The sequence below is a fragment of the Patagioenas fasciata genome, chromosome 19 (genome assembly GCF_037038585.1).
Source record: "Patagioenas fasciata isolate bPatFas1 chromosome 19, bPatFas1.hap1, whole genome shotgun sequence".
Lineage (NCBI taxonomy): Eukaryota > Metazoa > Chordata > Aves > Columbiformes > Columbidae > Patagioenas > Patagioenas fasciata.
The window spans coordinates 4,972,781-4,996,034 of record NC_092538.1 but is presented as its reverse complement, the minus strand read 5'-3'; the positions used below and the strand labels follow the sequence as shown (position 1 = coordinate 4,996,034).

The 23,254-nt window shown below is 45.6% G+C and overlaps 1 protein-coding gene across 5 annotated transcripts in view; it reads right to left on the bottom strand.

The window, feature by feature from the left end:
• The window catches only part of AUTS2 (activator of transcription and developmental regulator AUTS2), a 713,568-nt gene extending 690,777 nt beyond the window's left edge, over positions 1-22,791 (bottom strand). For 2 of the 5 annotated variants that reach the window (XM_065852902.2, XM_065852904.2), the window contains exon 1: positions 21,741-22,790. In XM_065852902.2, the coding sequence (XP_065708974.1) occupies positions 21,741-22,034 (294 nt within the window). In that variant the 5' untranslated portion in view covers positions 22,035-22,790. Of the gene's footprint in view, positions 1-21,740 lie in introns of all 5 variants that reach the window. The other 3 variants (XM_065852905.2, XM_065852906.2, XM_065852903.2) reach the window with 2 other exon arrangements.
• Between the last annotated feature and the right edge of the window lie 463 nt (positions 22,792-23,254).

Below are 23,254 nucleotides of genomic sequence, written 5' to 3'. Positions count from 1 at the left end.
TGTGACGCAGGGCTGCTTTTTGTTTCCCTTTGTTCTAATGCTCTTGTACACTAAGTGGAAAAGGATCTCAGATCTTGACATCCCACTTCACTAGAAAGATGTCACACGCAGCGACATCCGTGCCTCCGCCTGCCGAGTCAGGCAGTCAAGCACCTCCTCAGCCCCCTCCATTACCGGCCTGAGACGCTGAATAAATTCCCTCAGCTCCTCCAGAGGGTAAAAACAACAAAACACAAGCGAGAATGTTTAATGACTCTGTGCAATGGAAAATAAATGGCTTTAAAACACAAGTGCTTTTCGGGAAAGCAAGCTTTGCGCAGCTGCAGGAGGAACCACCGAGCACGGGGCCAGCCCGGTGTCCTCACCATGGGGACCTGGCAATGCCCCAAGTGCTTGAGATCCCCTCTGGTTCCCCAGCCACTTTTCTGCTGGGATGCTCGGTGCCAAGCTGGGGGAGCACAAGGGACCCTGCATGTTCTGCTTTATTTTTGCAGATGCACTGCGTTTACCCAAAATCAAAACAGTCCTGACTCACGGGCACTGCCTTACTGGGGACATGGACCAACTCACATCCACACTGCTCAAGGATAAATCAGGGAAAGAGGCTTTGAGGAAAAAAGTCCTGTGCCTGCGTATTCCTTAACTGCCTGGCGTTCCACAAAACGTTTAAAAAACTCAAGCCCCACTCATGTGGGCAGCGAGGCTGGAGCGAGACACAGCAGGCTGGGAGCAGCTCCAGCAACACGGTCCCCAGCAGAAGCCGTGCTCAGCCACGTGCCATTTGTAAATGGTTTGGGCACCACAGCTCGAGACACCCAACACAATGCAAAACAGCGGCAACATCTCAATATATCTGGTAACAAACACAGGGCGAAAAAGTGGCAACAAGTACAGGTGAGATTTTCCAACATGGACAATGAATGGCAACAGATTAGTGGAATCTGAATATTAAGCAGTCACCGATGCTTTTAAAAACAAACAAAAAACCCGCTATCCTCCCAATTGCTACCTTATATTCTCATCTTGACACAACTTCTGCAGCCAGAATACCAACAGCACTAGAAAAAGGTGCAGATCACCCCGAGTCCAGGACGAGACTCTTCAAATGGTTAGAGGAATTGATTTTGAGCAATAGGGGGATTTTTGCTGGATTTGGAGCATTTTTATGGGTTCTGGTGAAAGCCAGCACTGAAATGATGCTGGACTTCAAGCGGAATAGGATCTCTCATATCGCTGGAGCAGGAAACAAACTGCAGGAAAGCTCAGTGGTGTAGGATGAATAGCTATCGGTTTCTATCTCTGGTGACTTGCGAATTTATTATTACACTCTTCTAAAGCATATCACACTGATCTCAAACCTTCATGTTGTCACGGGTTTCCTGGACAAGCAGGATTATTTCGGTATTAATCCTTTGCTAGATTTAGCAGCGCCTCAGATGATGAAACTCTGCATGAGAGCCAATCCCACTGATTTCTCCACCTGACTTGTCTTGGCTCCCTCGACAAGTACTGACAGGTATTTATAAGACCCTGGCATCATTCAGCCCAGGGCAATTAGCATTATTTTGTAAAAAAGGACTTTAAGTGCACGCAACCATACTGTAACATGGTTCACATTGCACTTGTCAGGCTAACAGACAGGGGTTACATTACACATTACTTTATAATACACCTATTATCACATTTTTCCTGGGTAACAGTGAGCCGGAGTCTTCTTCGATCTTTGGGGACCCTTCTCATTGATGAGGTGGATCTGGCCATAAAAGGCAGAGTGACCTAAAATCTGAGGCTTTAAGCGTTGCATAACCTTTAGAAAATAAAATAAATAAAATAAATACAAATTAAATTTCCAAATAAACCAGAACCTCAAGGGAAGAATCTCAGCTCAGTATTCAGGAGCCTTTAGCCACAAGTTTCCAGCTAACATTTAATGTAGCTGGAAGGCTAAATCCCCCCCTCTCAAGCAAGAATATGGCCTTTAGGTTTCCCATCCCAAGGGATTAAGAATGGAGAAGTGGGTTATTTGCGTTTACTCTCAGAAAATGTATATTGCCAGATACTGAAAGAAAAAATAAACGCTAATGCCTTCCCTCAGTTTTACCCCACAAAATCAAGAGTGGACAAGCAAAACAACTGTCATGATAAATCATTCAACGCTTCTACTTGTCAGACCGCTTCTATTACGGGACTTTGGGTAGACCTCTTCACCATCAGGGCCAGACAGAAAAGCACAAAACCAAAACCACCAACCTGTATTTCCTGCCTTGATGTTTTCATGTCGCATCAAAGATCCAACCATACGTACAACCAGGCTCCCTGCAACCCAACATCACCCATGTGGGAAAAAGCCTAACGTTACATTGGGTGGGCCAGGTTACTTTATGTCAATGCCACAGCAGAGGTTTCCCTACCCGTCCAAAAGCCAACAAAATCCCAAATACCACTACAACAGTAGAGCATTACAGCCTGGTTTGGGGTTGATTTGGGGCAGGGGAAGATGTTGCTGATTTGGTCTCTGCCCTGCAGATGAAAGCCAGAGGTATCAGCAATGGTTTTTCTTCTTTGTGCACCATGAAAATTAAAATCCCCAGCCTGTTTGGAACACGAGTCTGCTTATGTCTCTGTGTAGTAACAAAGTGTAAACTTTATCCTGTACAAAAGATAATCACAAAGGAAAAATTCAGCTCAAGCTCTCTGTTTTCACAGGGATACTGAGAATAAAAGGTGCAAACAACCCAGAAGTGAACAGGGCTGACCTGTCCCTCGCTCTTTCTTCAAACACTAACTCCATCCATGGCTCTCAGCACAACAGACTGATATATCGGCAGCAGGTTCTGCCTTATCCAGGGCATCACCTAGATATTATGTCTAATTTCAGAGGCAGAGAAAATACAGGCTCTTGCAAACATCGCTCCCCCTGTGCTGAGCAGGGCAGCGAGCTCGAGCCCCGGGAAGCTGCCGGACGGTTTCCATCAGCTTGAGGCACACAATGCAATCTCACAAAAGCCGAAAATGAGACTTTACGTACACATGCATACGCACACAGACACACAGGGAAAATTGCTATCAATTATGCTAGTTAATTATACATTATAATAGAATTAGAGTAAACCCTCCTCATTATCTCCCGGCTCAGCCCCTGCTCCGCAGCGAGCTGACCACATGCTGCACTAATGCCAATAGCCCTCGCGCATTAACCTTTATCTGCGCCTCGCAGCCTCACTGTTTGCTGTGCGAATCGGGCTTGTTTTGACCTTGTTCCTGGCTGACCTTTCATTGCAATCTAACATTTGTAGCAGTCCAGGAGACTGGCTCATCTCCCACGACCTTGCTACCATGATAAATATTTCTACAGGATCTAAAACACGGGACGCCGTGTTTTCTGCCTTGCCTGCCGCTGGAGGTCCATCGCCTTTTGCAGAGAGGCTGTGACATTCCCAAGACAGTTTACAACCTCTGCTGTATGTTCAGTTATTAAGAGGAAATCCTGAGGGACGTTTCATCATTATTATTATGATGATTACTATTTTACACAGGGCTGTCAAAAAGGGATAATTGCACACAAGCAGTAGTACCCTGGTTGTGCCTCTCCTGGTCGCAGCAGCCACACCAAGATCCCCTGACCAGCCTGCATCCCCAAAACTGTGATTGCAGCAGATTAAAGGGGCCTTTTATGGCTGTGATTCACCGCTGCAGGAAGCAGTTTATTACTGGAGAGTCAGAGTGATGGTGTTTAGCGCAAATACCTGCGTGGGAACCCCGGTTCTGGCGAGCGACACATCCTTAAGCATCTCTGACAAGTCCTGACTCCACAGACTTGCACTGCGGGGACAGAATCATCTTTGTGCAAAGGAGGAAGCCACGACCTGCGTAATATTTGCTCTGCAAAGTAAATACGTTGTTTTTTCTTTAAAAATTAAAAAAAAAAAAATGGAAAAAAAATAGAGAATAAAGCTCTCCTTCGAAGGATTACAGAGAAAAACCCATTAGGCGGAAGAAGAGCCTTTACAAAGATGTGAAGTCCCAATTGCCACACAACTGATTTGACACAGCAGTGCAGTAAAGACAATAATTTAAATCCACGGGAGCACAGTTTAACAGAGACCCTTCCTTTCCCACCACAGTAATAACAGAAAGCTGCAAACAGCATCCTGGTTTCAATCTCTGCTGTGCATTCCCTGTAACCATTGACTTCCATGGGGGTTTAGGTGTCAGAGATGAAAACTGAAAATCCCATTTGTGAGGGAAGGTCCAGAAGCAGATTTTTTGGCTAGTTGAGTTATGTTAGGTAAACAAGAAACAAGAAGAACAGAAAAAAGACTGAAAGTTTAGCTCAAAAATGGTAGAGGCTTCCAACTTGGCAAAGGGCGGCACACACAGGACCACAATGAACCCAGCGTCTCTCCACCTGCCCCAAACACCCATCGAAGGGACGAGGCAGACGCAGAGTCCTCCTGGCCCCCAGCACGTGTCACCACTGGGAAATACTGGGATTAGAGGGAAAGAGGGGTTTTGTTTTTTTTTACCCCGACCCTTACTTCTCCTGATATATAAAGCTTATTTAAGGATCATCGATGGAAGTCACAAATAGCTACATTTTAAAAAAAAATTGCTTTAACATTTTAAACCCTGTCATCCAAAATAACTGCAGTCAGCCTGAAATGATGGTATTTTTCACTTTGCAGCTGTCCAGTGGAAGACCTGCACAGAGCTTACGTCTCGCTTTCAGACAGCATCACTGCCTTGCAATGGAAACTCTTCTTTCCTTGGGGAGGTTTAGGGAAAGATGCTCTGAGCCTGAGGACAATGAAGGCTGTGCCACTCCATTCGGAGAGAACCAGGGAACCCCTGAAAAAGCACCTGGTTGATAGACACAAAAGCCATCAACCACTTCCAGGGGGAGCAGAAGGCACGAACCCAAGGCCATGGCGAACCCAAGGCCATGGCGAACCCAAGGCCATGGCGAACCCGCCGGCTGGTCTGACGGAGCCTCTCCCCATCTGCTGCGTCCTCCTCCAGCCCCATTCTCATGGTAAGATAATCTGGCCTTTAAACAGGGTTCACAGCACTCGACCCCCAATCTGCAGAGCAAGGGAAAGCAGAGTGAGCAGGCCAGCATGTCAGGTGTTGGGGTGAGATGCTCCTCTAATACCTTTCAGGTTTTGAAAAGGCTTTTTATGCATTAGATCCACCCTTTTTTAATACTATGAGGACAAAACTGCACTTACAGGGGAAAGGAGCATAAAAAAGGTAATAAACATTTAATGATCCAATAATTGGTTATATCAGAGTAATCACTGTTCAGTAATTAACTCCCATTCCTGCTTGCTCATTTGATATTTTCTGTACCCTTTGATAGGTTCCTGTGACTATCAGCATTCCTTAGAAACTCTTACACTGAAACCTTTTGATGAAGCTAAAAAGCAATGATACCATTAATCACTACACACGTCCCAGCGGCTTTCAGGCTCTGAGACGGGGCCTTTCCTCTCTGCACATCCCTCCTCAGCTGCCTTTAATACGGCCACTTGGCCCTGGAATTGGAGATTTTCTTCCTTGCTTCTTCATGTTACAAGAAAAATGAATTAGCTGTACATTGTCTGTGCCAAAGGGTTAGTGGGAAAGCGCACCAGCATAAAACTACATCTTGAAAGATAAAAAAACCAAATAATTACATTGCGGTATCATGGAAGAATACAGGGAACAGCTGACATGTTGTTGCAGCCTAAAACTAGAATTAAACTCAGATTTAGTGTCTCTTCCAACTAACTGCCCACAGTAAGCAAGAAAAAACAGTTCTGTACAACCAGTCCTCTCCTACCCGCAGCAACACAAAGCGCTGGGAGAGCCCAGTTTGCTGCCACGGCTCCAGTTCAACCCTGCAAATCACACCAGAGCTCAGCAAAGAGGGTGAAGGTCCCCTTGTGAGAGCACCCAGAGGACCAGCTTCATCCAAACGGGTGCTTCTCCAGCCCTGCTCCTACACCTAGCCAAGGGCAGCAAGAATTTTAGGACAAACTAACACAATGGAAGGAGGCTACAGTTAGGGTCTTTAAAGATTAAAAATACATTACACAATGTACCTCTCTAAAGTGACAGCTCTATGATTTAACAGCTCTAAATTTGTTTAAGAAAAATGATGATGTAGAAATGCTGACTTCTGTTCTGTCCAAAAAAAAAATTCAAGATACTTTCTTGGGAGTGGATTTTGATCTCAGTCGCATCAGCACAGAGCCAAATAATGCCATGGCATTTCCTCCTACTCCACACTTATTGCAGCCAGGCATTTCTTCAACAAAAAGTTCTTTCTCAAAACAAGTATCTGCTGAACTTCGGACTAGTAAAGCTATTTTTCCACTGCAGGAAGCCTTTACCATACATTTATTTCCAGTTGCTACCATTTATATCAAATCAGCCTTTGGCTGTCAGGACCCATGAGCAAGAGGTGCTTTTCCTCCGAAACATACACCCACCTCCATTGGCACAGATTGCAGAGCGGTAACTTCTGCGTCAAAGGTGTTAAAAGATCAGGGCTCACAGAAGAACACAAGAAAGACCATCACCCTCAGATGTCAAACATCCCGCCGCAATTGTCAATACTATGCAAGAGACTGGTATTACAACATTTTAATTGCTGCTATATGAATTAACGAAACGGAAGTCAGCACAAGGAATACTGATATCGAACATGAAATTTCGAGTTAATCAAAATCACGTGCATGAAGCAGTCAGTTGTGTGCTGCACCAGCTAGTGGGATTTCCTAAAGCCCGCTGAGTCGGAGCTGAGGTGTTTGCATCATGAACTGGAGGGAATGTAAGTTGTTTGTATGTTACTCATGCACTTAAAGGCATTAGTAGTGATGGGAAGGGAGGGAGACAGGGAAACAGATTGAAAGGGGCAGGAAAATTAGAGAGAGCTCCTTGCCATTAATGGAAAAATAACTGCAGAGTGCTGTAACAGATTTCTCCTCTTTTGTATGCATAGGAATATTTATTTAATCAATGTTCTGTAACAAAACAGGCCTCTGGTGAGCTATTGTGGAGAGTGAACTCCATTCAGAGAGTGGTGATTTGAATCCTGCCACCTGTTCAGCTGGTACTGGAGAAAGCAACAATATGTGGCTGGATGGGAAGGTGTCCGCAGGGGGGGGACGAGGAAGCACCCCCCGGTAGCTTCCCAAAGTAATTACCCAGAGTAATGCTACTTGCCAAGGAAATCTTGATGACTTGTCATTAACAGGAGGTACTGCAAGCAAAGCTGCACAGTTTCTCCCAAGCTTTCCCTCAAAATAAACTAATTTTTAAAAAGGCACTATTACGAAGCCTCGCGTTAAGGATATATTTATGTATATACTTAATAACATCCTGCTCCTGACTGCACTTATGCATATACTCATTCTAAGTGCACTGTGCTGTGATTTTTAACAACATTTTCAAGCACTGTTTTAAAGAGGGACTGATTTAAACATCTGCATAAATACTGTCCTTAAATAAAGCCCTGACAAGGGCCTACTGCAAAACTCAGGGATATTAATGGAAGCTTCTCACTGGACTAAGTTTCTATCTTTCTCATTTTTGCACTGTTTGCTGCAAAAACAGTCCATATACATGAATTTTGCATTCATTTTGCACAAACCCTATCACAAAGCTGCTTTGTTCTTAAATTTGCTACACAAGGATTAAAAAAACCTGCATTTATTTATGTTTTATAGGACAGTCAGTAACAGGAATACACCAGTTTTATGACATACTACACCTGCAGACCTAATTTGTTTATCTCCGTCACAAACACCAGGGTTAGTAATACATCCTTTAACATTTCTCATAGGTAAAGAGTTTCTTCCCTATTGTACAAGGGATTTAGGAAAGATATTACCATAAGCTAGCCTTGATATCCACCACAGCTGGGACAGATAACATTCTAAGTGATTTAAAACTGAAGCAAGCCATAACTAAGCAACACTAAATTTTACATCATTAATGACTGTAACGGTATAAAAGAAGATAAAGCACTAATCAGAATTTCAGTGGGTTACCCTTTACATGAAATTTCTTTAACAAAGTCATTGCTGGCAACAATTTTGAGTTTTGTTTTAAAAGGTGCTTGACAATAATACAAGTGCCTTCAGTTATTTAAACATGTGTTCTAGCCAGGTCCCTGCTAAATGTATATAAGCACTGGTGTTTTGATGTCCTACAGTTAAATTATGTAGATAGTTGATGTTAACCACTTACTGTCCGAGCATCCTGTAGGTGCTAATTAAGTAGCCAGGCAATCTCTAAAGAGGCCAAGTACTATTAAGCCCATTTTGAGGACAGGAGAACTCAGCTACAGCAAAGCTAACACTCTAGCTCAAGGTGACACTTAAGCATGTATTTAACTTCACACTGAACAGTAGCTCAGACTTCAGCATTGTCCCCATAGGCCTGGTTTTTCTCAGTCAAGAAACCCCAATATATGAGCACCTCCCCTGAGCATACACATGGATCCAAGCCCAAATCTGTCCTTATTCAGCACAACTACAACGCAGGTGCTCACACAGCCGTGCCAAACTGGGAGGGGAGCGATATTTCAAGGTTGCGAAAAATCAGTGTGCTTACACAGAAACAAACCCGTGTCTCCCAAGGACCAGCTCACCACCTTAATTAAAGAGCGTGTTTGAAGGACGAGAGATATCAAGAAGAGTTGTTTTGGGAGAGATCGGCAGAAACCCAAACACACCAGCAAGAGCACGTGGCGGAAGGTGGAGGCGGCCATGGGCCACGCAAGATCCCTCGGCCCGCTTCAGTGTCCCAGCTGGGCAGAGGGCTGAACTGAGCAGGCTGCAAAATGACAGACAAAAAGAAGGATCTTTACGTGTGTTATCCCTCTCACTCACCAACTTTGATGGTGTAGAGAGCACGAGCATCACTCCAGTCTGCAGAGCAGCTCCGTGCCACATCCTACAACCTGCGCATCCCACCAGTCTGAAATACGTGGAACTGCACAGTGTAAACGAATCCTTTGTATGTGAACATAAAACAAACACCCAAAATATTCAGAGTAGCAGCCCAGCAGACTAAAAAAAAAACCTTAACATTTCAAAGCCAATTTCATGGGGTTTTTTCCATTCGGTGTGTATTTTTCCATGTTATAATTGGCACTTCCCTCCAGGACTTCTTGGAAGTCCTGTCAGTGTGGCCGGCAAGGGCTGAGCAAGCCCGGCCAGCGGTGGGACCGGGGCCTGGGAAGAGGTGCAGCTCACACCGCGTGCGACAGCATGCGAGACGCCTCCTTCCCTGTGTATTCAAAAGGATATTATGTCAGATATCGTCAATAAAAAACCCCTTCCCTAACCTACAACATAAACTGACACAGTCAAGTGCAGCCTATCCACACGAAAATGTGGTGACCCATACTCTAACATTGTAATCTAATCCTTGAACTAAAGACAGTTTAATGCCTTTACAAATCCATATGTTTTCTAATACCACCATTGCTGTCAGCAGACTACAGGAGAGGCTCTTTGAAGATGGAAGTAAAATGACAAAGCACACCATTGTGAAGGCAATTATATGCTGCAGTAACCATTTTACAATGGCCCATATGGGCTGTATTTCAACAATGCAATTTCCAAATCTGCCTTAGCAAACATATATCTCTGTCCCAATTCCAGGTAGGTTTTGCAAAACAAAATAAGACCGCAGCCAGAACAAATCCAAAATATGGATAACAGATGTAAAAATATGCCAACAAGGATATCAGAGCAATTTTTTGTCAGAGTACCAAACAAAGAGAGCAGCCACAACAGACCTTGCGAGGCTATTCACAGCAAAGCTCCCCATTCAAGGGACTTAGAGACCTGGCTTTATCAGAAATCTGACTACACACTCGCATGCTTTTCTGTGTAGCTGCCCAATCCACTGTTGCAGCTGTTGTCCCATCCACCTCCCCATAGACTGCAGGGCTGGGGAACCGCAATCCCCATTTAGAAACTAAACTCAGACAGGAACCAAGGCCACGCAGGCTTACGCCAAATCACCTCTGATTATCCAGGACTAGGGTCTCACTGAAAGGAACCAAAAAGAAAAGAAAAAGAAAAAGAAAAAAAAGGGTCATTAGACCTCTCAGAATCCTGAAGGGCCACGCACTCGACCTACAGGTGGGATCCAGGCTGCCCGACACCAGTTGGACCATCCTACATTCATTAGTACCAGCAATAAAGACAGGAACAGACACGAACATCTTTCTCCCTGAAGTGAAATAGTAATAAAAAACGCCTTAAGCTGCCTATAACAAAGACAGAAATGGTAAAGGTGAAAATTTACAAGTTCATTGCCAATTCATTACCAACAAACGGGCTGCATCGTATATCTTACATTTCAACGCCAAGAGCAGCATAGCGAGGATATTCCTGCCAGTCACACGCACAGCGCAGAGCAAAAAAGCACCGACACAAAGGGAACGTGGAACTGGGTTTTCAGTAGCCAGGTCCTGCATGATCCACTTCTTATCACTGTCAGCTCCTCAAAATGATCCAGTGAAGCTGGGCAAGAGCATTTCAAAGACTTTAATCCACGTGAAATATTGCTTCCTGGAACCGGAAATTCAATCCCTAGCAATGAAAACAAAAAGCACACTCATAAATGTACCTTTCAACTTGGCCAATATAGCCATCCTTAGGCTCGCTCTCTCAAAAAAAAAAAACCCTTACTCATTAATATAGAGGAAACTTGAAATGATTGCTGTAATTGCAGTTAAAAAATTAATCATGTTTTGAGATAAATGCAGATAAAAGCATGTTTTACTAATTATCTTTTGAAGCTTCCCCTCACGAAAGATTAAAGGTGGATGAAAAGTTGTTGAAGTACTGGAGACAAAAAATCCTACCATTTGAAATCACTTTGAAGCCAGGCACCTCGTGTGATTGATCCTTAATGTCCAGCTGAATTAAAACTGGAGACTTTTTAATTCAGAAAAAGTATAACAGAACATGCCTGTTGGGGGCTTTTACGCAGACAGCTCCCTGAAAACAGCTACATTTTGCAGCCCCCCACGTAGATCCTGCTGCCCCCCAGCTGGGGCAAAAAGCTTTTAAAGCTGAATTCAAGAATTAGGGGCTTCATGAGCTCTCTAGACCTGCAGTCATATCAATCTACTTATAAATTAATGTTACTAGCGCCAGTGTCCACGACTCTCTGAGGGGACGGGAAGCAGCCCAGTGATGCAGGTCTATGGGACAAATGCCACCAAATCCACAAAAGATAAGATTTTTCACACTCATGAGGTACTGGCATCAGCTATTTAACAGGACACTCTAATCACCAGCCATGGGGGTTATACACAAGCCACGTGAGGACCTATTTCCATCCCTGGGGCTTTTAAAGGAATCCAGGTTATCTAGGGTGCGAGTTACTCGAAAGCAAGGCTGGTGCTTCCATTCACAAGCCTGGCACTAACATGGCAAATAACTCCCTTCGTGCTCGGTATCAACAGCCTATTTTACATCAGTAGTTTGCAGACTGTTTCTTAGAACCCCAAGAGCATTAATTCAGAGAGCAAACCCAGTGACCGCAGGCTCAAATGTCCACAACTCCACTGGAAAAATGTCAGGCTTCTGCAAATTGAAACGTTGAAAAATACTATTACATAAAATTGCTAAGATACTTTATAGCCATTTCACAGACTCAGTAATGATTTACATCAAATTACAATTGTGCCACTATATATGAAAGATATAAATTTTAGGAGAAGTTTCCTTACTGGCAACCGCAATCACCTGCACCGTGACAGAACCAAAATCCATTGCTACAGCGCAGTTTTAAAAGCATTTAAACGAGCTTAAACGCTACAGAAAGTCAATGTCAAGGACTCTTTAGTCCTCTAGAGCTTCAAGAGTTAGGACAGATGTCCATCTGACACCTCTTTTCTAAGGGAAAAGTCCCACCGTAAAGAAGATTATTCTCCAACAGTTGCCTGCTCTGTATTTCTTCTCACTGCTTTCCCCTCCCCTCTGTATCACTTGGCCCCTTCTCATCTCATCACAAAGCATCAGTGACATGAAATTAATAAATTCTCTTGTTGCTACAAAGCTGAAGAGGGCTAGGTAAAAGATTAAATAGTTGGGGTTTTCATAACCACACATCCAAGGAAATTTGCCAATGTCTTTTTATTTGCATATCTGGCAGACTGCCCCAGACAACTAATACAGAAGTGGCAGCGTACAGGTGTATTAGTTTAGAGTTTGTCTTTAATCTAGAGGTGTCAATTTGCTTCTGTTTTAATTACATCCATCTTGATATGTTATTACATCCTCATGAAACTTCTTCATTATGTGAATGGCGATAAATACATACACATGACAAACAGTTGTTATGAATTTACTGGTTCAGCAGCGGAGGCACAATATCTTAGCCCACACATCACATAGATTTGAAGTTTCACTGCTCCCTCTCCTCTCTCCTTCTCCCCCCTGCCCTTTCCTTTCCTTCTCTTTTCTTTCATCCAATACCAAGAATTTTTTCCCCCTATATTTAATGGATCCTCTAAAATTCCTTCACTAGTAGCAGCATTTTGATACAAACACTATCAGCTTACAGAGCCGTTTCAGCACATGTGTGTCCTTCTGGGCTGCGCCTCTGTGAGAATGTCTGTTTGTCATTAGGCAAATATAAGGAGATTGCACTGAGGTCTTATAAACATGCAAAGATCCACTTTTGTAGCTACATAATTCACTGAGTTTTTCAACACACATTCTGAGGTTGAAAACTTGGCAGATCCATCCACCAGATGTATCTTTCTGATCCCAGAACTCATTAAAATTTACTTTTTGCCTTTTTTTTTTTTTTTTAATTTTAAAGTCCAGCAGACTCAGCTGTTGAGCCACATTAATTGCATTTTTATTATTTTTTTCCATAGTTAAAATGACTAATGCTGGAAGACACACTGCCTACAAGCACAATAGCCAGCCAGTAAAAATTACTGGGACTTTTAATCATTCAGTAATATCCAAATCACAAAAAATAAAGAGAGGCAATTTGGTCCCCTCAAAACAGACTGTTTTGATTTGAAGTATTTATTTTGAATTTTCTTTAAGGGAAAAAAAGAGAAGGGGGAAAAGACAATCTTACACCAGAAGACTGCATTGAAAGGTCAAAGTGCCCTTGATGTGCATTAAAACCCACAACACTAACGGACTTAGGACATAAATCGTTCCCAACAGCAGCACTTCTTCGCTCGCCTTCTCACCACACAGACTCCTCGGAGGTCAAAGCGACTTTCGCTGCCTCCAGCCCTCTATCAGTGCCCACTCAATGGATGTCACATCGCACCCGGCCATTCAACACATCTGGCCAGCTGTGCTGGAGAGCGCGTGGTACCCAGCTCCTGCAACAGCAGCACCTCCCAGCTCCCTCCCTGGGGCCTTCAGGCCAGATGCCAGGTTCTGGAGGACCCTTGAAGGACACTTGTGGCGGTGCAAAAGCCAAGGCAAAGGTGACAAGAGCAGCCAGGAGCCAGGTGAACAACAGACCCTACAGCCCCTGCTTGGACACCTCCATTTCACATCAACAAGCCGGGTCGTTTGCCTGCCTGCCTCTCCTCCATCCCCAACACCCATGTAAGAAGAGGTCTCCAAAACTCTGAAGCAGATTCTCAGACCGAAAGGTCTCGGGTCACTTAAGACTTCCAGAGTGAAAATAAATAAAAATCAATGCCTTGAGCAATTATCACCATGTTTGTAACTTATCTAAGTCTCAGCAACAGGAAATGGTGTGGAAACAGCAAAACATGGGCTGTCAAACCTTGCCAAGAGGGAGAGGTTACACCACATGCGTTTGGTACCCAGGGACATTGCACTCCACACCTGAGAGCCACCTGTGTGTGGCCCAGGAGAAGGTGGTGGCAAACACTTTTGTCTCACTGGTTCCATTGCATGGGCAAGGAAATGAAAATGCCTTTACTAGAGCAGGAGGGTGAGTTAACAGCACCTGTAGGACACTCCGGAGCAATGTGCAAGCTGGGCCACCCCAAGGGTAGATCACCTGCGCCACTGTAACTGGTACCCAAAGGCAGGGAAACAGGAGACAGTGGCTTGCAGAACTCAGACAGGTCAGGGGGCCTCCGCACCAGATATTATCACTGTTAGATATTCTACAAAACTGTCCCTGTCATAGCCAGCCTATTACAGAACAAGGCTTCTCACTGACTTTCATGAATATCGTTCTGGATCTGACCACTTTTTGATGACACAGGAATCAAAACCATGTTTTAAAGTCTGATACAACCCCCGTTACAATTACTCTGCAACACGAGGAGTACTTCATCCACCCAGAAGCTAACCTAGAACCCCTGGTGCCTATCTCTATGGGCCTCTCCAACCGAGGTGTGCACAAACCCGCCTGAGATGGTTTAATTCAAAGGATGACCAGCACAGGGCGCGTCTCAAAGGCTGAAGATGTTTGCTCATTTTCATGAGCTCATCCAACAAACGACAAGCTTGGGCTTGTGGATGGGGAAGAGGGTTGGTGGTGGTTTTATTTCCAAACCAGTAAATCCCTTTTGCTACCAAATAAAAGTAAGAAAAGAGGTAATTTATAAAAGTACTGGTTCTAGAGGAGTAGCAAGTTCCACCTTGGGAAGCTGGCAAACGTAAGTGAGACAGATTAATGGGCGAGCATTTCTGCAGAGAACACCAAACTGATCTCCTGCCTGGCTGTGGAATAACTGTTCCCATTTGGACTTGGGATATTAATCATATCACTAATATGTGCACCAGCCAGCATTACACAACCTGAAGTTCAGACAGCCAGGAACTTGGGTGCGTCATATGTCAATACATCTCTGCACATGTCCTGCGTCTTCGTCTCGGGAGATTTTAAAACCAGTAGGACCAAGATGCGCACCAAATACCAGTTAAATCCACAAGCAGCACGCATCATGCAACCGCATCAAATTAAACCTGATAGGCAAAAATGCACAAACAGAAAAATACATGCAATGTAAAGGAATAACCCACTTCTTTTGCTGACTTCTTGTTCCACTGTTCCTGAAGAGAGGAGGAAAGAACCAAAACTCCTTCCTATAGTATTTACCAGACTAAAGATTTACCCTTTTGGTTAAAGCCTCCTGCCACTGCCTGAGTGTGTGAACTTCAGCAGTAGTGTTGCCAAGATACAAGGAGAAAAATCTCAAGATATTAAGGTAACACACTATTTAAAGGCAAATAGTGCAGCAGAGCAGTCTGACGAATTGCCATTGCACATTCTGCTGTTGCAGCAAAACAAATCCCTACCTGCATTAGCCATTTCTCGTTACTCACAAAGTGGATTTTCATACCCATTTTACAACAAAGGAGTTTAGGGGACTACAGTGTTCTCAAATGGTCTTCACCATGGCTTGGCATCGAGTCAAAACGACAACAAACTGACTATACAAAAAAATGCACACAGCTGGTAATTTGTGGTGCATACAAGCCAAACCCCAACAAAAACACAGATACTGAACTGATAAATAGTAAGGATGATGTACAAGAACACAGAGAAACCTTGGAAGCGACTTCCTCTGGCAGAACCAAGGCGACATCGCCTCAGCAAAGCACTGCAGCTCAAGTAAAGGAAAACTGAGAGTTAAACATTTCCACATTTCAGCCCACAACTTCCTAACTCCATTACCCTTTTATTAATTGCATCTGAGACTTCACTAAACTTGAGCTTGGGTTATTTTTAAAACCTATCTGACTCAACTTATTGTTGCTCAGAACAAAGATTAAACTTCTAATTTAGCTGCAGATAATTACGAGGCTGCAGGTCAGACCCCCGGTGTAATGTGGCAGGGTCTTCCAGTCAAACTGATAGAAACAGTCCTTAAAAAAAATAAAAATAGTAGCAGAGACATGGGGAAACAGGGGTCATCTTACTGAGTGAAGAATCGTTCTGCATTTCTCCCTGCTGAAGAGTTACCAGGTTTAATGACTTTTTAAGTGGGGACAGATTTTGTCAAATGTTCCCCCTCGGTACTGTCGGCAGGACTCTCACCAAGGAGCATTTACATCCACAGCAATGGATCTTACCTGAAACTTCCACTTTCAGTAACAACATCCCCCCTAGTTCTCAGTGTTCCCATCCAGTCCCTGATATTTCTCTATTGATCTCACTGTTGTAACTCAATCTTTCAATTACTCAGCCCCTTGATGTCTTTCTGCTGTGGTTTATTTTTTTTTTTTGCCTTTCCCTAGTGATCATTTTCCTTCCAAGTTCCTGATCCTTTACCCTTATTTTATAAATCTGTTTCTTTACACTCCCTCATCCCAGCAGAGGCCCCAGATATTTAATGAAAAAAGGGCTTACTTTCTCACCCAAATAGCAGGAAAAAGAAATGCCAAGATAAGAAAGGATAAGGGTGTCTTTTATCCTATTGATATGTGGCATAATGCCCGTTAATGTTAATCTTAAAGAGCGGGGCCAGTGGAGACTACTTGAATCACATCTATCTAAAGAACTTGTCTTTATAGTTTAAACTCTTCCTTCTTCAACTCAAGGCCATTGTGCCTCCTACTACCACCTATGGGAACGGCAAAAATCCCTATCTTCATTACACTGTTACCTTCAGGAGTTTAAAAGAATATTTCTGCAACAACCACGATTCTTGGTCATTATCTGCCCAAAGGGACAGTGTCAGCTTTTCAACCGCTACTGAAGTCAGTGGGAGTTGCAGGTGCCTCATCTCCCAGAAAGGTATCAGGCTTTTAAAAGTAATTTTGAAGTATTTCTAAAGTATTCAGGTGCCCAAATGATAGTAACATAGGTTTCAAAAATTACCCAAGAGGTTCCTTTTGTGCAATACGCATCCTGCTGTTTGCAGTCCCACTTTCAGTTTGGGTTGCTCTTTTTTCCAGTTCTGGTCACCGAGGGTTTTCATCAAGAGATTCAGTCGCTCTGTCAAGGTTATCTCGAAATTTGATCTCAGGTCAATTTACTGTTTCCTCTAAATACACAGGGAAAATAATAAGCGCATCACTTCGTATGATATCCCGGTGTCACACAAAACCTACCACCACTCACCATCTGCGGATATCTTCATTTAGTCACTGCTCTCTTTTCTCTGCTGGTCTAAATCTGCAGACTTGCATGTGCAAACAGAGACTAGGACAAACACCTAAGCATCTAAGCAGTCAATAAACAGACGAAGGGCTACCAAGATTTGCTGACAGCACTGAACAAACACCTGATGTTATGATGATGCTGCGGTAAGGCAAGAAGATCAAATTCCCTTTGAAATATGAAGGGATAGAGACAAGGCAGAACAAACTTGCTTGAAATCTCAGAGCATTTAAGTAAACAGGCTAATCAGGGCAGCTAAAAGGCTGGTAGAGGAGAGAATGATTTGGGGAGGAAAACCACCTGCAACCAGTCCTTCTGGTGTCCAGCTCAAAGCTGCTGCTGTCACACAGCCAAGCTAATTCTATTTTCCGTGGGCCGTGCCTAGCAATGGCTATCACACAACTGTTATTAAAGCAAATTGCTGCATTCAGATGCACACACAGAGCTACACTGTCCATGCACACAGACACACAACTGAGACCACGGTCTCTTCTAAACCTTCCTGGTACTTTCACATTTTGTTTGTGTAACAGTTGTGTCTCTATTTGAAAGCTTACATCAGCTGTTAAGCTTTATTCCATCTACTCTCATTTTATCTGTCCAACAGGTAGAACTGCCTAACATCTGCCTAAATCACACAAACTCAGCGGAACAATTGCTTAAAAATTATTTACACTTGGTGGATGGAATCATCTGACACAGAATTTGAAGCTCATTAAATGGCTCCTTGACAAATATTTGTCAGCATTTCTCATTTGTAATTAGTTATACCGTGCTTTACCTGACGATAATTTAGCGTGGTCTCAAAGCAGACTAATGCCTGCATGCTGAACAGAAATTAGCTCAGCAAACACACGGTGAGAAATTGTGCCAGTTTTATGAAACAAGAATCCCCATTTAAATGCAAGTCCCGCCCCACACCACTTCTGTCTGTGCTTTATAAATATCTGTGTCCCATTTCAGGCTTGTCAGACGAATTGCCCAAGTTGAAGCTAAACAAACATCCACAGAAAAAACTCATTACCTTCCTCAGCGTTCAGAAAACCTGAAGCCAACTGCTTACTCCATAGGGATGGTCTGAGCTGACTCAGGAAACACAAAGTACTTCCCAAGCTTTAAGCTAGCTTAACATTCAGGTCAGATTTCATTTCTCATCACAGAAAACCATCTTCACCACAGCACATCAACAGCCATGTCACGCCGGTCTCCTGCCCAAAGTCCTTCACACGAGGGGGTAGGAGGGAGACAAACAACATCTCAGCACAATTTCACCTCCAAACCTCCTCGCCTGCACTTCCAGAGCACATCATGGAGAAAGTCACTCCAAGGAACTGATTTATCACATATTGAAAAATGCCTTTTCCCCATCAAGCTTGTGTCTAACGTACCCACCTGGATTGGGAGAAGCTCACCCTATTATTGTTGGTGACAAACACACCAGTGGTGCAGCACAGGCTACATCAAGCTGGGGAAAGCCAACAGCTTGAGAAGACACTAATCACACCAACGCCGACACCGAGCGTCTGTGCTTTTCTCTTTTTACAGGCTGAAAGATTTGGGGAGGTCAGGGAAGGGATGTGCGAGTAACTGCTCTGGAGTAAACCCCAGAGCTTGCTGCTGTTAGTCCCGGCACGGCTACTCATGGGAGGACCTGGTAAATCAGATTGGCTTGTAAGACCACATCTTAGCTGCTTAACTACAGCATAAGTGCTGGTTTCTGAAGTTCAAAGTTCCAAGATGTTCCCTGGTGTAGGACACAGGCCCACAGAACACATTGCTACACCAGAGTCTAGCGAGACCCGGCGAGGATCAGCCCGACCACACCTGCGGTAACACTGGATTTGCTCAACTGCTGCTCCAAGGAAACAAAAAAATTAGCAATGAGAACCTACTGTGTTTGCTCAACTCCCTCTTCCCCTCTATTCCCCACGCGAACATTAGAGAGATCAAGGCATGGGCTGCTATAAATCCAGAGACAGATAACTAGAAGCAGATGGCCTCTATTCATACACCAAACAATTTACACTTAAGAAGCATGAGAAGGCTACTGATACCTGGACAGAAAAGCAGCTCCGAGAGTGGGAGCTGGTTAAAAAGATAATTTTGCTTCAAGGGATGGGAACTTTTATCAACATAACCACAACAGACACAGACTGTTCCGGCTGAAGCTACAGCGACCATGGGATTGCCCTCTTCTCGTGCAGCACCTGTGTCCCCTTGCCAACTTTGGGCCTCACATTTTGCACAAGGTGGGCTTTTTCAGTCACTCCAACACAAAGCATTTAGAAAAAGACAGATAAAATGAAGCCTGGGCCGCAGGTTTAGATCTTCCAGCGGCATGGGTATGTTCTGCACTTTGGTCCTCACTGTTTTTCACATCAAGCAGACAATACACCCTCTGTCTCTGCACACTTCCAGCTGTGCTAAGGCTGAAGTTCAAGCACAAAGCCTGGGCTGGGGCAGCCTTGTCACGTGCTGGCCACAAAAGTCTTCTGGAATCTGAGGAGAAACCTTTAAGGCCTCCAAGAAGCTGGGGGCACACCCATAGCATGAGATGTATGAACACCAGGACACCTCTCCATTGCACCCGAGGCTTCTTGTCTCAACTCAAGTATGTTAACACCTCAACATCTCACCAATGCTGAGACATCTCACCCCACCAGCCACTTGCAACCTCCTCACCAACACTAAAATCACAATAAAAACTTCAGGCTGCTACATGCAATGCACACAGTAATTCCTGCCACGTTGGGCTTGTGCCTTAGACACCTTCATCTCCCTCTGATCCTCACAAACAACTTTTTCAACATAAACACCGAGCCGCAGGAGAAAGCACCTAACAACGATTTTGTGACATTATTTCTGAACGCAGCATGAAATCGTTAGGTCAAAATGTGCCACCTATCACATGAACATTAAAAGTATGTCAAGTCTCAGTGTGCAACCTATTGTTTTATCTGAACGTGATATTAGCTGGCAGAACTGGGTAATGTTTCTGCACTCCTTTTTAGCGATATAGGATTACAACAGGATGCAAATAGTAGCCATTCTTGGCTTCACCAACAGAAAAGAGCACAGCAATTATTTTCATTTCAAGGGGAAAATAAACAAATAAGAAACGAAACATAATAAAGACTTTCTAAAATGGCCTACCAAGTTCTGACCATAAAACTTGTCTTTCGCTTCCCCTCCAAAAATGACTATGGCCAAATTCTCTAGTCTGTATTCTCATAAAAGCCCTAATAACACAAACTGGGGCTTTGTTTGAGGAAGAACAGAATTTTGTCCAAAACACAAGCATGCAAATCTCACCCTTGCTGACGAACATGTATTTACACTCCTCCTCTCCTGGTTTCAGGAAGGCACGCATGGACTGGCTCACTGGGTGAGAAATGGTGGTAAAATCAAGTCTCCTCGTTACCTCAACATTTGCTCGTTATTGCTTCTAAGAGTCTAACACCAACCAGGTGGAAGCTTGTTGGAGTGAACAAATCCTCCCTTCAATTACACCAGGGTAAATTGTCTCAGAGATGTTACTCTGGATGGATACAGGTGTAACCAAGGACAAAATCTGGTTCCAAATTAAATTAAATTTTAAAAAAAAAAAAAAAAAAAAAAAGAAAACCCCAAAAGAGCCAAAAAATGCCACTAAGTATTCCTGGATAAATATTTAAACAGCTTAAGAGCTACACAGATTTTTTTGTTAAACAATCAGCTTCATCTCCCCATTTATTTTGACAGTTCATAATCGTTCCAGTTGTGACTCCAGCGCACGTAAACCCAAATAAATCTGCTTTTTGCCACGACAAACTTCTCCCGAGCAGAAGTTATAAACAACAAAGCCTTTCAAACCAACGGGCCAGAGCTCCCCTTGCACAGCCACATCTCCACCACCACCCTGGCCCGGCTGACAGCCGTTCCACGCTCACGAGTGGGTGTGTGGTGGGTGCATGGCACCGAAGCCGGGCTGGGTGGAGGGAGGCGCTGCCCGGGAAGCCCCTTGTCGGGGGGGGGACCCTCTGCCCGGCCCAGCCTCGGCTTGCCTGCACCCCTTCCTCCAGCGTTTTAGAGAGGGGGAACAACTGGTGCCCCCCATGGAGTGGGACGTCGCGCCGCCCACTCGTGACAAGCCGGCAGGGAGCGCAGCAGGACGGGCGCCCCCCCCGCCCCCCAGCAATAGCACCGACGATCGGCGAGACCAAGAGAAAAAGCACACACACACAACCCCCCTCACCTCCTCCCCACCCCGCGGACACGAGTGTGTGGCCCCACCGGGACACGAGAAAAGTTTGATCCGGGGGAGGGGAGGGGAAACGCCGCCGGGAGCCCCGCGGGGGGAGCGCGCAGAAGTCCCCGCTGCCCTGCCCGGGTGGCTGGGGGGGTCGCCTCGGTCCCCGCCGCCGCGCCGGAGCCCCGAGCCGCCCGCCGGGAGCGGCGCGCCGCGCTGCAGGTGTCGGCGGCAGGAGGGGAGAAGGGAGGGGAACGGGGCACCCCGGGGACGGGGAAGGGGCGGCGGGACCGCCCCCGTTGGCACCCCCGGCGGCGGCAGCCCGGGGGGGGGAGAGGGGCGGAGGAGGGGGTGTCCGGCTCGGCGTTGCGGGGGACTCCCCCCGCCGCTGCCCCCACACAATGAGGCGCACACAAAGCGCCGCCGCTCCTACCTCCAGCGCCTCGAAAGTGACGAAGCTGGACATCGCGAAACCGTCGATAATGTCCTCTTCGGCCGAGGAGGACTCCCGCCGCTTCCTCCGGGGGGGCCGCGGCCGGGACGGCGGCGGGGGCCCATTGTCTTCCTTCTCCGAGCCCGAGGAAGAGAGCGCCGCGGCGGCCCCGGGGCCGGCAGCCCCGCCGGCGGCAGAGCCGCGCCGCCCGCCTTTGGCTCGCCGCTCCCGGTCGCGCTGGGACCGCGATCGTCGCTTCTTCCGAAGCCCGTTGCATCGCGCCGGGCCATCCATGTCTCTCGCCGGCTCTCGCTCTCGTCCCCCCCCGCCCCACCGCAGCCACAAATCCGGCTCCCCCGGCGGAATAACGGGGGAGGGAGGGAGGGAGAGAGGGAAGGAGAAAGGGAGGGAGGAGAGGACAGCAAGGGGGTGGGGGGGGATGAAAGAATCCGAGTGCGGTTCCACCACCACCAGCAGCAAGCACCAAATGTAAGAGATTCCTATAAGCGAGCCAAGGAAAGTAATGGCTGATCTCAGGTCGCCTTTGTAAAAAAAAAAAAAAAAAAAAAAAAAAAAAAGGCGAGAGAGAGAGAAAGAGGGGGGGAAAAAAAGCCTCACCAAGCAGGCAATAAATCAGAATAGCGGAATGCTTTGATCAAGGGGCTGGGAGGGCGAGGATCTCCGAAAGAGAGGAAAAAAAGCAGAAAAGGGGGGAAAAATAAAGGAGAGAGACCCGCTGGAAGGAGGGAGCTGAGAGTATTTCCTTGCACAAAATTTATTTTCTTTCTTCCTTTCCTCCCCAACTAAAAGAAGTTCCAGGGGAAAGAAATAAAAAAATTATATATATATAGATATATGGAGCTCTCTTTCTCTCTGCGTGTGTGTGTGTGCAGGGAAGGGTGCAGCCTTCCCCTCCCCACGAACACGCTCTCCTCTCCCCCTCCTCCTTTATCTCCCTGGATCAAACACAATAATAATAATAACGATGCATCCAGATGCAATTTTCTCAGGCACCGACCAGGGATGGACTCTGGAGTGGAGATCGGATCCCAGCCCGGCCCCTCCAAAAACAAAACCAAACAATAAAAGAAAGAAAAAAAAAAAAAAAAAAGAAAAGAAAGAAAAAAAGGGGAAGGAGAAAAAAAAAAAAGCCCCAAAACACGCCCACCCACCCCAGCTATTAATACGGATCAATCATGGCAAATTCATCGGATTAATCGTGGCGAGAGGGGGGTGCTGGTGGTGGTGACAATAGATCCGAGCGGAGAGGAGGCTGCTCCCCCCCTCAAAAAAAGAAAAAACCGACAACAACAACAATAATCATAAAAAATACAGAGGTGGTGCTGAGGCTCGGAATACGCTCCAGCGGGGACGGCACCGGTGTGTGTGCTTTCCGCTCCCGACGCTGCCTCCCCTCGCCTCTCCCCGCCACCCGGGGGAGGAAGCGGCAGCGGCCGGTGCCCCGGCCTGGCGCAGGGAGCCCCGCAGCCCCGCCGAGCCCCGCAGCCGGCGCG